The 14,322-nt window shown below is 38.1% G+C and overlaps 1 protein-coding gene across 1 annotated transcript in view; it reads left to right on the top strand.

Annotated features, from left to right (window-relative positions):
- Positions 1-14,322, top strand: part of TTBK2 (tau tubulin kinase 2) — a gene marked incomplete at its 3' end in the record, with an annotated part of 156,831 nt that overhangs the window by 88,886 nt on the left and 53,623 nt on the right. The window contains exons 5-6 of the mRNA XM_080809583.1: positions 124-264; positions 1,748-1,852. Coding sequence (XP_080665709.1) covers positions 124-264; positions 1,748-1,852 — 246 coding nt within the window. The remainder of the gene's footprint in view (positions 1-123; positions 265-1,747; positions 1,853-14,322) is intronic.

Raw genomic sequence — 14,322 nt, 5'->3', positions numbered from 1 at the left:
TGCTCAACCAACTGAACTACCCAGGTTCCCCTGTCAAAACATTTTTAATGGTGAATGAATAACTTCCCGCTCTTCTTTTATAACATAGTACCATATGTGAAAGTGTTTATTTGGTTTACACAGGGTCGGAATCTGGCAGATCTACGCCGTAGCCAGTCCCGGGGCACATTCACCATTAGCACTACTCTTCGGTTGGGTAGACAGATTCTCGAGTCTATTGAGAGCATCCATTCTGTGGGATTCTTGCACCGAGACATCAAACCGGTAAGAGGCCTTTTCAAGTCAGAGCACAGAATGAATTTGCTTTGTACTCTTAATCTAATGAAGGGACACAATAAATTATGAATGTAACTTTCTGTATTTGCTTTCTATTATTAAATACAAGGTAATATTTTAATTCTGTAACTAGAAGCAAAATGTAACTTGCCTCTTAATTTAAAAAAAAAATTCTAATTACAAACTACAATTTAACATTCAGGAGCTTTTTTCATACAATGAAAATGTTGCTCGCAGCCAAAGTAAAAATTAATAATGCTTGACTATTATTATTATGTGTGTTAACATTTCTAGTTACTTAGCCTTACACCTAAATTGGAAGTCATTCTTTAGATTTCTTTTTCCTGATACTGTGTAAAAATATATACATATGTGGCTTTTATATTCATTATGTTCTCTGAACTATTTCTCAAGTGACAAATTGTACTTATAAGGAACCATCAATTATGAAAGACCTTATTTTTTCTTCTGAATGCTACAGTGGCAATATATAGTATTTTTTTCTATTCTGTTTTTTCTTAGAAATTGTCATTTCCATAACTGAAATATGTGTTTATTTTTCCTTCTTTGTTTTTTAGTTGCTCACAAGGGGAAATGATCCATTTCTGATATACTGTATTTACTATAAATATATCATGTGTTGGTTAGTGCAGTTGAAAATTACATCCATCTGTTGCTACATGATTTCTAAAATTAAATAGTTTACATGAAAATGCCAACTAAAATTAACATTAGTAGAGTCAGGCTTAATGTAATATAGATTTCTCTTGCTCTCAATTCTATGCCAAACTAAATGTCACTACTTTAGAAGCATGGTGACTGAAGACTTTCCATTTTCATCTGAAAACTCCCTAAGTAAAACACTATTTTAAAATAAAAGCTAACAATTTTGTAGCAGTTTTGCTTTTTCCTTTATATATTCTTTTTACATACCATCTTTGCAAATTTGTGCTCATTTAACATTACATTTATTTTTTAAGGGAAGAATGCAAAGTGTATTTCATGTAAGTCTGTTTTGAAATGCTTCCTTAAATTGAATTTTAATTTTTATGCTTAGTGAAATTCAGCTTTATAATGCTTATAGGAAATTCATTTAAATTTCTAGCTGTGTATTCAATTTTGCTCACTCCTAGTTCCTCCCATTTTAAAAAGGAAGAATTGGGCTGTCTTTAAAGCATTGACTTAGACCAGAATTTCAAGGAACATGGAGTTCCACTTAAGTCAGTGTTGTTGTAGGTAACTTTGTACCATCACTTAATTCTTTGTTCCTTAAAGTTACCTGCTCCTAGGCATTAATAGAATACACAACGAGATTATGTATTAATATCCAGTAAGTATCATGGATTAGAATAGTGTGTTTGAGACATATGTTTTATATAGAGTTTAAATAGAAGAATTAAAATATAGGAAGGATATATGTAAGGATTTAGTATTATAAGAATATGTGTATTTTCCTTTTTTGCTTTTCTAGTCGAACTTCGCCATGGGTCGCTTTCCTAGTACATGTAGAAAATGTTACATGCTTGATTTTGGCTTGGCTCGACAATTTACCAATTCCTGTGGTGACGTCAGACCAGTAAGATTTTTCATATTATTATTAAATTTGAGAATTAACCTGTTATTTATAGTATCACTTTTTTAAAAAAGAAATACAAATTATGTATAGAATGGATGTCATCCAAGAAGTGGCATATAGATTTTATGATTAAATTAGTGGATAGAGTTAATTTTATTATTGAAAGTTGTGGCTTTAAAAAAAAAAAAAGTACATTAGGGGCAGCTGGGTGGCTTGGCTAAGCATCCGGCTTTGTTTCAGGTCATGATCCCAGGATCTTGAGATCCAGTCCTGCATCAGGCTTACCTGCTCAACAGGGAGCCTGCTTCTCCGTCTCCGTCTGCTACTCCCCCTACTTGTGCTTTCTCACTTTCTCTCAGTCGAATAAATAAATACAATCTTAAAAAAAGAAAAAAAAAGGACATTAGACACAGAGTTGGAAGAATGGATTTGGAGTAAGAACACACATTGGCCCTTTAGGCTCAAAGGTCTTTTTTGCAGTCTGAGGTTCTTTTTATATCCTACAAGTCTGTTTTCGCTTTGTACATTTCATATCCAGAATTTCCATTTGGAAATATTTTTTCTCATTGTTATTATTCTCTATTTGAGAATGAACATTTTTTTTCTTTATTTATACTCTCTATTTGACACCATGTTGTCGTCATGCTTTCCTTATGTCTTTAATCAAGCTCTCCTTTGGTTCTGTGAACATACTTATAATGGCTAGTTTGAAATCTTTCCTCTTAAATCTGACATCTAGTCACTGTCATAGGCGGTTTCTGTTGCTTCTCCCACCCCCAGATGTATGGGTCATACTTTCCTGTTTCTTTGATTCCTTATAATTTTTTTGTTGGAAACTGGACATTTTAGATAATATAGCTGTTTTAGATATCGGTCCTCCTTTCCAGTGCTTTGTTATTGTTATTTGCTTGTTTATTTGTTTAGGGGCTGAACTGGATTTGTTTCTGTGAGGGCTGTTCCCCCTGTGACCCTTCCCTCCCTTTTCCCAACACAGAATATTAAGTCTCTGTTGTTGCTCCTGGGGCAGTCTGCCTATAGTCACCCTGGAATGACTCCTGTACTGGTGGAGCTCTCTTCTGCACTTTTCCCTGACTACACCCAGGTTTTAAGCTCCACTAATTGCTGGCTGATTGCTTTGTTGCTTACAATAGTGCCCTGGGGTATAAATTCCGGGTGGGGGCATGACAAACTAATCTAATCTAATTTCTGAGGTTAGAGTTTGGATTTTTCTGACCTCAGGAGGCCTTCTAGAAGTCTTATTCCCCTGGTTCTTCTTACCTGGCCAGTCTGTGGTCCTGGCTTTATCTTCATTAGATCTGCAAGCAAATCTCCTTCCAACTCCCTATACCACAACCTTCCCTATTTTTGAGAAATGTTTTAAGTTTAAATTTTACTGTTGCAAACAAGATAAACTCCTGTGGGGAGAGATTAGCAGGTGGTTTTTTTTTTAATGGCCTTTCTCCTCCCCCCAGGCAAAATCTCTGAGCCAAGGCTCTAAAATTGGGTGGAGAACTGTGGTAGCTTCTGAACGACATCCTTACTCTTTAGGAGCTGAGACAGGGCAGTAAGTGGAGATCTCTCAGTTTGTCTGTCCTGGCAGGGAAGCACTCTCCTGAGCCACAGGAAGGGCTCTTGGGCTCCCAGGATTGTCAACATACACCCAAAGTAGAGATCTGGAAGAACCTCAGAAATGCTGAAGTCCTCCTTCTATGGGAAGAAAGCCCTCCAGCTCGGAACTGGGAAATAAGGAGTCCAGTGTCCATAGTGGCAACAGTCTGGAGTGGAGCCACGTTTTCTGCTCTGGAAGAGAGGAGGGAGGGAATGGTTTTGGTTCAAGTACCATAGAATTTTCACTTTTCTTGAATAGATGTTTCTTTATTTGTTATTTACCCTAAGGACCATTTCCAGGAGCTTTAGTTTTTTAAAATAATTTTCACCAATTTTACCGGGGATCGGGTCAGTAGAACTCCTTATATTGTCATAACCTATAGTTCAGTTCTTGTAATGTCTCCTTTTTACCTTTAGTTTTGTTTTAACTTGGTACTGATTGTGATTTTCATTTTCTAGCAAATTAAGTTGCACAAAAGCTAAAATACTGATTTTGAATGAGCTAAATATATAATAATGGAGTTATATACGCAAATGTCAATTGTATTTAGAATATAGGCACATGAGAATTTAGGTGCCTTAAAAATTACAAGATAATCTTTTTGATTCTGGTGAAGATCTTGCATTAATACATAGCAAAGCAGGTAAAGAATGTAGGTTCTATATAGCTTGCTAGATTTGAATGTATTTCTGGAATCCCATTTCTTTTCCAGATATCTTTCTTTTTGAATTTTTAGACTGTTACAGGTTATTGTTTATTCTTACACATAACATATGTTTGATGAGCACGTAATCTGTGTGAGGCATGGATCTAGGTGCTAGGACTATAGTGGTGAACAAGCAGACCAAAATCAGGCTCTTATGGAAGTTATATTTTTTGGAGAAGGCAGATAAAAAACAAATAAATACATAATTTTAGGTAGTGGTATATGCTATGAATAAACACAAAACAGTGTATTGACAGAGAGAGTGATGGGCAATGGGAATAAGAGACTATGTTAGTACCAAAAAAGAAAAAAAGGAGACTATTTTAGAAGTATTAGTTAAAAAAGACTTCTTTTGAGAAGTTGAGAGTTGAATTAAGTGTGAGAGCGGGCCATGTGAATATCTTGAAAGAGAGTGTTCCAGGCAAAGGGAATAGCAAGTTCAAAGTAGTAAGTTTGGTGTGTTTGAGAAAAAGCAGGGAGGCCACTGTGGGTATAGCACAACACAGCATAGCATGATGAGTTCAGTGGCAAGAGATAAGGTATCAGAGGTTGGTTGGCCCTAGATTGCATATGATTTTGCAAAGAGATTTTATTCTAAATATGATGGGAAGCCTTTGGAAAATTTTGAGCGGGGTTGTTGCATAATCTGGTACATGATCTGTCAATAAGCTAATTATATAATGGAATTATATACAGAAGTAGATTATATTTAAGACATAGCCTTAGGAGAATTTCAGTGCCTAGAAATTGTAAGGAGCCTATCTTCAGTTTTATCAGTATTCTTCTCTAAATTAGTAGTCTTGCAGAAAAGAACTTAGGTTCTTTGTAGTTTGTTATATTTGAATGTATTTCTGGAATCCCGTTTCTGTTCTAAGTAACAGTTTTTTGAGTTTTAGAACATGTGTTGTTTTTTTAAAGTCACTCTGGCTGTGAAGAAGAGACTATTGAGAGCAAGAGTGGAATCAGAAAGTTACAAGTGAGAAGGCTAATGCCGTTAGTCCAGTGGTCATTGATAGTGACTGAAATCTAGGGCGTTAGGGAGCTCTAATGAAGGTGGTGAGATATGGTCATATTTAGGATATATTTTAAAGATAGACTTAATGATGCTTCCTTTTGGATTTGTTAATATTGGATGTCAAGAAAAAAGAAGAGTCAAGATTGACTTTTAAATTTTTGTCCGGAACAAATGGTCATGCCTTTAACCATGATGGGGAAGAAGGATGAACAGTGGATTTGATAAGGGAAAAATGAGGTTCTATTTTCCAGAAGTTAAGTTTGAGATGCTTCTTAGATTCCAGATGGAAATACAACAAGAAAGTGATTTGATACAGTAATATGTAGCTCAAAAGAGAAATCAGGACTGGAAATAATAGAAATTTAAGAATCATTTGATTGGGGATGGGGGTGTAGCCAGGGCACAGGGGTGCAAGAGTACCTGGTTTTGGGGGTCGCAAGTAGATGAGCTTCAACTACTTGACACTGAGAAAATCTGAAGGCAGAGAGACAAGTACTGGTGAAACAAGAAAGGAAAGTATTTGAACAGATGCTCAATGGACTGGGCCACCCAGGGTGCCCCGGGAGCTGTTTTTATTTTATTTTATTTTATTTTAGATTTTACTTATTTATTTTAGAGAAAGAGTGTGTGAGAGGGGAGGAACAGAGGGAAAAAGGACAAGCAGACTCCATGCTGAGCGCAGAGCCCAACAAAGGGCACAATCCCATGACCTTGAGATCATGACCTGAGCCGAAATTAACAGTTGGATGATTAACCAATTGAGAGATGTTTTATTTTAAAGACTGGTAGGGGCACCTGGGTGGCTCAGTGGGTTGGACCTCTACCTTCGGCTGGGGTCATGGTCCCGGGGTCCCAGGATTGGGCCCCACATCGGGCTCTCTGCTCAGTGGGGGGCGTGCCTCCCCCTTTCCCTCTGTCTGCCTCTCTGCCTACTTGTGATCTCTCTTTGTCAAATAAGTGAATAAAATCTTTAAAAAAAAAAAAAGAAGAAGAAGAAAACTGGTAAAACAGGGACATAGTTGAAAGGGAAGTAATAAAATCCTTCCTTAATTTATTCCTTCCTTCTCATTTATTTATTTAAAGATGACTTATTTATTTGACAGAGAGAGAGAGATCACAAGTAAGCAGAGAAGCAGGCAGAGAGAGAGGATAAAGCAGGCTCCCTGCTGAGCAGAGAGCCCAATGTGGGCCTCAATCCCAGGACCCTGAGATGATCTGAGCGAAGGCAGAGGCTTAACCCACTGAGCCACCCAGGTGCCCTCATGCCCTCATTTTTTTTTAAATGGCAGTTATTGCAGCATGCTTGTGTACTGATGGTAATACTCCAGGAGATATGAAAAAAATGATAATGTAGACAGAGAAGGAAAAATTCTAGGAGCCACATTCTTGCATAGCCAAGGGAAGGAATCTGAGCACAAATGATGAGGTTAGCTCGTTCTCTAAGAGCAAGAACACTCCTTCCCTTGTAACTGAGAAAAGGCCGAGTAAATGGACACAGATATAGGTAAGCATTTAGATTTGGTAGTGGAGAGTTGAAGTTCTCTCATGGCTTTTATTCTCTTAGAGAAGGTAAGGCCTTTTGCTGAGAGTGTAGAATGGTGCTGGAGGTTGAAGATGGAAGAGGACAAGCGAAATAGTTACCATGGAGAGGGAGAGGAGAACTAGATTCAGAAAATAGATTGCTGACCTGGGCTGAAAACTCATTTGAGTATTATGGTAATATAAGGTGAGATTGTCAGTACAGTTTGTTTTTCTCTAAACACCTTAAACTGTTTATTTAGAAGTGCACATTAGTGTGAGAGTTGAGTTTAACCTGAGTAAGGGTCAGGTTAGCACTATGGAAGAGTGAGGGAAGAGAGTTGAGAGAATGTTATTGTGGTTGAACATAGTTCAGACTGTGTAAGGAATGATCTTTCCCTTTTTTTACATACCACCTTCTAGAATTTCAGTAGGATTTTCATAATTTTCTTTAAATCTCTTAAATCTCAGGTAAAATTAATTTCATACTTTTTCAGATCATGATTATGATTGAAATCCTTTTTTCATATTGCTCCATTAATATAAAATCAAAGTTGCCTTTGTAGATTTGTTTCATATCATACAATTTTGTTTATTTATTTCTTGTAAGAAACTTAAATTGAGTCACTATTGAATTGTCTAGGTATGCCATCATGTTATCTGCAAAAATCAATATTTTTATTTTGTATTGCTGTATTATGTATTCCAGAAGAGTGTAAAAAACACATACAAAAATTTTAAGGAAGACTGTAAAACATCTGTGGCCTCTATCTAGGTTAAGAAATAGCTCATTACCACTATATATTTCATTCCCTCTTCTTCCTCAAGCAGCACTGTCTAATTGAAGTTACTATAAGGATAGAAATGTTTGGGCGCCTGGCAGGCTCAGTGGGTTAAGCTTCTGCCTTCGGTTCAGGTCATGATCTCAGGGTCCTGGGATTGAGCCCTGCATCGGGCTCTCTGATCAGCAGGGAGCCTGCTTTCTTCTCTCCCTGTGCCTGTCTCTCTGCCTACTTGTGATCTCTGTGTGTCAAATTAAAAAAAAAAAAAAAAATTAAAAAAAAAGAAAGAAATGTTCTGTACCCCTGCTCATATGGTAGCCACTAGCTACATGGGCTATTGAACACTTGAAATGTGACCAGAGCAAATGAGGGACTGAGTTTTAAATTTCATTTAGATTTAGGTTGCTGTTATATTGGTCACTGCAGCTCTAGATATAACCTCCATTCTGAATTTTGCACGAATCAGTCTGTCTTCCGTCAACCTGACAGTACTTGTTGTAGAGCATGAAGCAGATTCAGGGAGCTATTGGAAAATAGTACAGTTATCATGTGGCTTCCAACTAGTTTTCCCCAGTGATAATATCTTACATAACCATAGTATATTGTTAAAACTAGGAAATAGTTATTGGTTTACTATTACTAACTCAAGTGCAGGCCTGAGTCAGCTTTTACTTTATTTTTATATGTAATTTTTCCTGAGGGAGGGGAGTATATGAAACTTTTTCCCATGTGTAGATTCATACACCCAACACCACAATCAGGCTACCAAACTATTTCATCACCACAAAGAAACTCCCTCAAAACATAACATAATTTTAAAAATTGATTTTAAAGATGTGAATTTATATATATATATATATATATATATCACATCTTCTTTATCCATGTGGTTATATGGTGTGTACATACATACATACACACACACATATACATGTGTATGTGTGTGCGTGCACACACACTGGTATATCATGCAGCCATCAAAAAATAAAATCTTGCCATTTGCAAGGATGTGGATAGACTAGAGGGTATTATGCTAAGTGAAATAAGTCAATCAGAAAAAGACAATTATATGATCTTACTGATATGTGCAATTTGAGAAACAAGAGAAGATCATAAGGGAAGGAAGGGAAAAATGAAACAAGAAGAAACCATAGAGGGAGAAAAACCATAAGAGACTCTTTTTTTTTTTTTTAAGATTTTATTTCTTTATTTGACAGACATAGATCACAAGTAGGCAGAGAGGCAGGTAGAGAGAGAGAGGGGAGGAAGCAGGCTCCCCGCTGAGCAGAGAGCCCGATGCGGGGCTCGATCCCAGGACCCTGGGATCATGACCCGAGCCGAAGGCAGAGGCTTTAACCCACTGAGCCACCCAGGCGCCCCAGGAAAACCATAAGAGACTCTTAATCTCAGAAAACAAACTGAGGGTGGCTGGAGTGGAGGGAGGTGGGAGGGATGGGGTGGCTGGGTGGTAGACATTGGGGAGGGTGTGTGCTATGGTGAGTGCTGTGAATTGTGTAAGACTGATTATTCACAGACCTGTACCCCTAAAACAAATAATACATTTTATGTTAATTTAAAAAGTTTTTTTCTCTGTTACCATTCCACAACTTCAGCTATTTTCTTACTTCCACTGGGGGCTATATTACATGGTTCTCTATGCTTCCTGTCCCTTTCCAGAGTCCCTACCTTTGGTTAGCAATAGGCCTGGGTTCATGCTTACAGTCTCTCCCTGCTCCTGCTAGGTGATTTAGTCTCCTGGGAGCTCATTTTGTCTCTGACATTCATCCTCTCCTTCATATTCACACAGCTCTGTCTTTGTAGTAGTCTTGTGGCTTCTCATTGGGATTATTAAGCGTTTCCTCCTTGGTCTCCCTAAATCCTCCTTCCAGTCTCTCCTCTCTTACCTCCAGAAGAGTAAGTATCCCAAGCACTTTCTCACTCATGTCCCTTTCCTACTTAAAAGTTTTTGATGAATTCCATTTCTCTGCATGTTATAAATGAAACACCTTAATATGACATTCAAGGCCATCCTTACTTAACCTGATTCCAACCTCCTTTTCCATTATTTTCTCTCACCATTTGCTCCAGCCTTATCAGACACTTTCCCTAGCACACACACAGTACTTTCCTACCATTTTGCATTGTACACAGTGTTCTTTTTACTTAAAGTTCTTTTTCTTCTTCCTGTTGTAATTCTTTCAATTTTCATTTTAAATATTTATTTATTTGAGAGAGCAAGAAAGAAACCGAGCGTGAGTGGGGTGGGGCAGAGGGAGTGGGAGAGAGAATCTTCCACTGATCATGGAGCCCAACTTGAGGCATAATTTTACAACCCTGAGATCACGACCTGAGCCAAAATCAAGAGCTGGATGTTAACCGACTGAGCCACCCAGGTGCTCCTTTTTCAGTTTTTCAAGGTCCAATTTATTGTTTCTTTTTCATTTTCACTTAAATATCTAGGTAAAATGTGCTCTTAGGCTGTTAACCACTCTCACTTTTTTCTTTTTTATCTTTAAGGATACTTTTTAAATATAATTCTTGAAGAGATAATATATTTATGTAGTGTGAACATAAGAAAGTAAAAATTCATCAAAGTTAAACACTTCCTTGAAAGGCACTGTTAAGCAAATGAAAAGACAAATCACAGACTGGGAGAAAAATATTTCAAAACACATGTCTGACAAAGGACTATATCCAGAATCTACAAACAATTTCCACAACTCAATAATAAATGAATAAACATGAGCAAAAGATTTGTATAGACATTTCATCAAAGAAGAAAGACTACAGATGGCAAATAAACACAATAGCAAATGGTGAACATCTTCAGTTATCAGAGAAATGCAAATTAAAACCACAGTGAGATATCACTACACAGCAATAAACCTAAAAATACAATTCTGAATGCTTGTGAGGCATTAAAAACAGAGGTTGCGAAAGACTGGGAGTTGGAAGGGAAGGGGTTGACTATACAGGACTTTAGGACAACTCTTGGGGAGGGAGGAGAAGCAAGATGGCAGAAGAGTAGGACACCTAAATTTCATCTGGTCCCAAGAATTCAGCTAGATAATTATCAAACCATTCTGAAAACCTACAAACTCAACAGGAGATCAAAGAAAAGAATAGCAGCAATTCTCTGAACAAAAAAGCGACCACTTTCTGGAAGGTAGGACGTGCAGAAAAGTGAATCCGAGGTGATATTCAGGAAGATAGACCACAGGGGTGGGGGAGGGAGCCTCCGTCAGCTGGCTCCCAGCACGTAATAGAGCATTGGAGCCCAAAATCAGAACTTGCTCTGTGGAGGGACGTCGCTCCAGTGGCTAAATGGGGGTTGGGAACCCTTGCTGGGACACTGTGGTCTCAGGACCCTCGGGAAGGACCAGGGGTGCCTGAGGGTGGCAGAACACCCAAGTGTTGGAGCAGGGAAGCTGGCTGTAAAGGAGGAGCCAAGGAGTGGGCTTTCAACTCAGGGTTGCCATAAACTGTGATCTGAGGCACAGTCTGGCCACTGCTCTTTGAGCAGGGACCCTGTGAGCGGCAGATCCAGGGAGACGCCCTTCTTCCCCTGGGAGGAGTGGCACAGCAGCACACCACAGGAACCTACTGGGTTTGGAAACTTCAAATAGGGTTATGTGCCAGAGATAGAAACATTCGGTTACAGGCTGGTTGAGCACAGAGTGTACAGGAGACCAGGGAGACAGGAGTGATTGACTGCTTTTCTCTCAGGGTGCAGTGAGGAGTGGGGCCCCAAGCTTTTGGCTCCTCTGGCCCAGAGATTGGAAGGCCACCATTTTCATTCCCATCCTCCAAAGCTGTACAGAAAGCTTTCAGGGAACAAAAGCTACCAAGCACAAACCCAAGCAGATTACTTAGCCTGGCCCCTGGCAAGGGCTGTGCAAGTCTGCCTCTGGCAAAGACATTTGAGAATCACTGCAACAGGCCCCTCCCCCGGAAGATCAGCAAGAACATCCAGCCAAGACCAAGTTTACCGATCAGTGAGAACTGTAAAAATCCAGTGCTAGGGAAATACAGCATATAGAATTCATGACTTTTTCCCCATGATTCTTGAGTCATTCAAAGTTAATTTTTAAAATTTTCTTTATTTTTTTCTTTTCCTATTTTTAAAAAAATTTCTTCTTTCCTTTTGCAACCACCATCTTATCAATTCATTTTTAAGTCTTTTTTAATTTTCATTTTTACAGTCATATTCTATCCATTGTATTTAGTGTTATTTTTTGTATATACGTAAGTTTTTCTTTCTTTAAAATTTTGGGATACAGTTTCTTCTAATAGACCAAAATATACCCTAATTCTAGTGTATGGCTTTGTTCTAGTCTCCCACCTGATCACATTCTCTCCTTTTTAAAAAAAATTATTTTCTTTATTTTATCAACCAACTACTTATCAATTCCTTTTTAAAAATATTTTAAAATTTTTATCTCTGTAGTCATATTCTATCCTTTCAATATTTACCCTTATTTTTGTATATATATAAGTTTTTCTTTCTTTAAAATTTTGGGAGGCAGTTTCTTTTAACAGACCACAATACACCCAAAATCTAGTGTGTGGCTCTGTTCTGTTCACAAACTTGATCATATTCCTTTTTTTTTTCTTTCTTTCTTTCCCCCCAGTTTTGGGTCTCCAGATATATTTCTGGGGTTGTTCTTACCCTTTTAGGATTTTGTTCTCTCATTCACCTATTCTTCTCTGGACGAAATGACAGAATGGAAAAACTCACCTCAAAAAAAGGAACAAGAGGCAGTACTGACTGCCAGGGACCTAATCAACACAGACATTAGTAATATGTTGGAACTAGAGTTCAGAATGATGATTATAAAGATAAGAGCTGGGCTTGAAAAAAGCATAGAAGATACTAGAAAATCCCTCTCTGGAGAAATAAAAGAACTAAAATCTAATTCAAATCAAAAAGGGTATTAATGAGGTACAGTAAAAAGTGGAGTCTCTAACTGCTAGGATAAATGAGGATAACAAAGAGAGAATTAGTGATATAGAAGACCCATTGATAGAGAATAAAGAAGCTGAGAAAAAGAGAGATAATTACTGGACCACTTGGGGAGAATTCAAGAGATAAGTGATACCATAAGATGAAACAATATTAGAATAATTGGGATCTCAGAAGCAGAAGAAAGAGAGAAGGATCAAAAGGTGTATTGGAGCAAATTATAGCAGAGAACATCCCTAATTTGGGGACAGAAACAAGCATCAAAATCCAGGAGGCACAGAGAATTCCCCCTAAAAATCAATAAAAATAGGTCAATATGCCATCATCTAATAGTAAAACTTACAAGTCTCAGAGACAATGAGAAAATCCTGAAAGCAGCTCTGGACAACAGGTCAATAACCTACAACGGTAGAAACATTAGATTGGCAGCAGACCTATTCACAGAAACCTGGCAGGACAGAAAAGACTGGCATGATATATTCAGAGCACTAAATGAGAAACATATGCAGCCAAGAGTACTATATCCAGCTGGGCTGTCATTGAAAATAGAAGGAAAGATAAAAGCTTCCAGGACAAACAAAAACTAAAAGAATTTGCAAACACCAAACCAGCCCTAAAGGAAATACTGAGAGGGGTCCCCTAAGCAAAGAGAGAGCCTAAAAGTAACATAGACCAGAAAGAACAGAGACACTATACAGTAACAGTCACCTTATAGGCAATACAATGGCACAAAATTCATACCTTTCAATAGTTACCCTGAATGTAAATAGGCTAAATGCCCCAATCAAAAGACACAGAGTATCAGATTGGATAAAAAAACAAGACCCATTGAGGGGCGCCTGGGTGGCTCAGTGGGTTAAATCCTCTGCGTTTGGCTCAGGTCGTGATCCCAGGGTCCTGGGATCGAGCTCCGCATCAGGCTCTCTGCTCAGCGGGGAGCCTGCCTCCCCCTCTGTCTCTGCCTGCCTCTCTGCTTACTTGTGATCTCTGTCTGTCAAATAAATAAATAAAATCTTTAAAAAAAAAAACAACAAGACCCATTGATATGCTGTCTGCAAGAGACTCATTTTAGACCCAAGACACCTCCGGATTGTAAGTAAGGGGGTGGAAAACCATTTACCATGCTAATGGACAGCAAAAGAAAGCTGGGTGACAATCCTTATATCAGACAAATTAAATTTTAAACCAAAGACTGTAATAAGGGATGAGGAAGGACACTATATCATACTTAAAGGGTCTATCCAACAAGAAGATCTAGCAATTTTAAATATCTATGCCCCTAAAATGGGAGCAGCCAATTATATAAACCAATCAATAACAAAATCAAAGAAACACATTGACAATAATACAATAATAGTAGGGGACTTTAAGACGCCCCTCATTGAAATGGACAGGTCATGTAAGCAAAAGATCAACTAAGAAATAAAGGCTTTGAATGACACACTGGACCAAATGGACTTCACAGATCTATTCAGAACATTCCATCCTGAAGCAACAGAATACACATTCTTCTCTAGTGCACATGGAACATTTTCCAGAATAGATCACGTCCTGAGTCACAAATCAGGTCTCAACCGGTACCAAAAGATTGGGATCATTCCCTGCATATTTTCAGACCACAGTGCTTTGAAACTGGAACTCAATCACGAAAGGAAAGTTGGAAAGAAGTCAAAGGAGGCTAAACAGCAGCCTACTAAAGAATGAATGGGTCCACCAGGAAATTAAAGAAGAATTAAAAAAAAATTCATGGAAACAAATGAAAATGAAAACACAACTGTTCAAAATCTTTGGGATGCAGCACAGGTAGTCCTAAGAGGAAAGTATATAGCAACACAAGCCTTTCTCAAGAAACAAGAAAGGTCTCAAGTACACAACCT

This window comes from Martes martes (assembly GCF_963455335.1).
Source record: "Martes martes genome assembly, chromosome: 7".
Taxonomy (NCBI): domain Eukaryota; kingdom Metazoa; phylum Chordata; class Mammalia; order Carnivora; family Mustelidae; genus Martes; species Martes martes.
The sequence above is the reverse complement of the archived record's forward strand: the minus strand, read 5'-3'. Positions and strand labels throughout refer to the sequence as shown.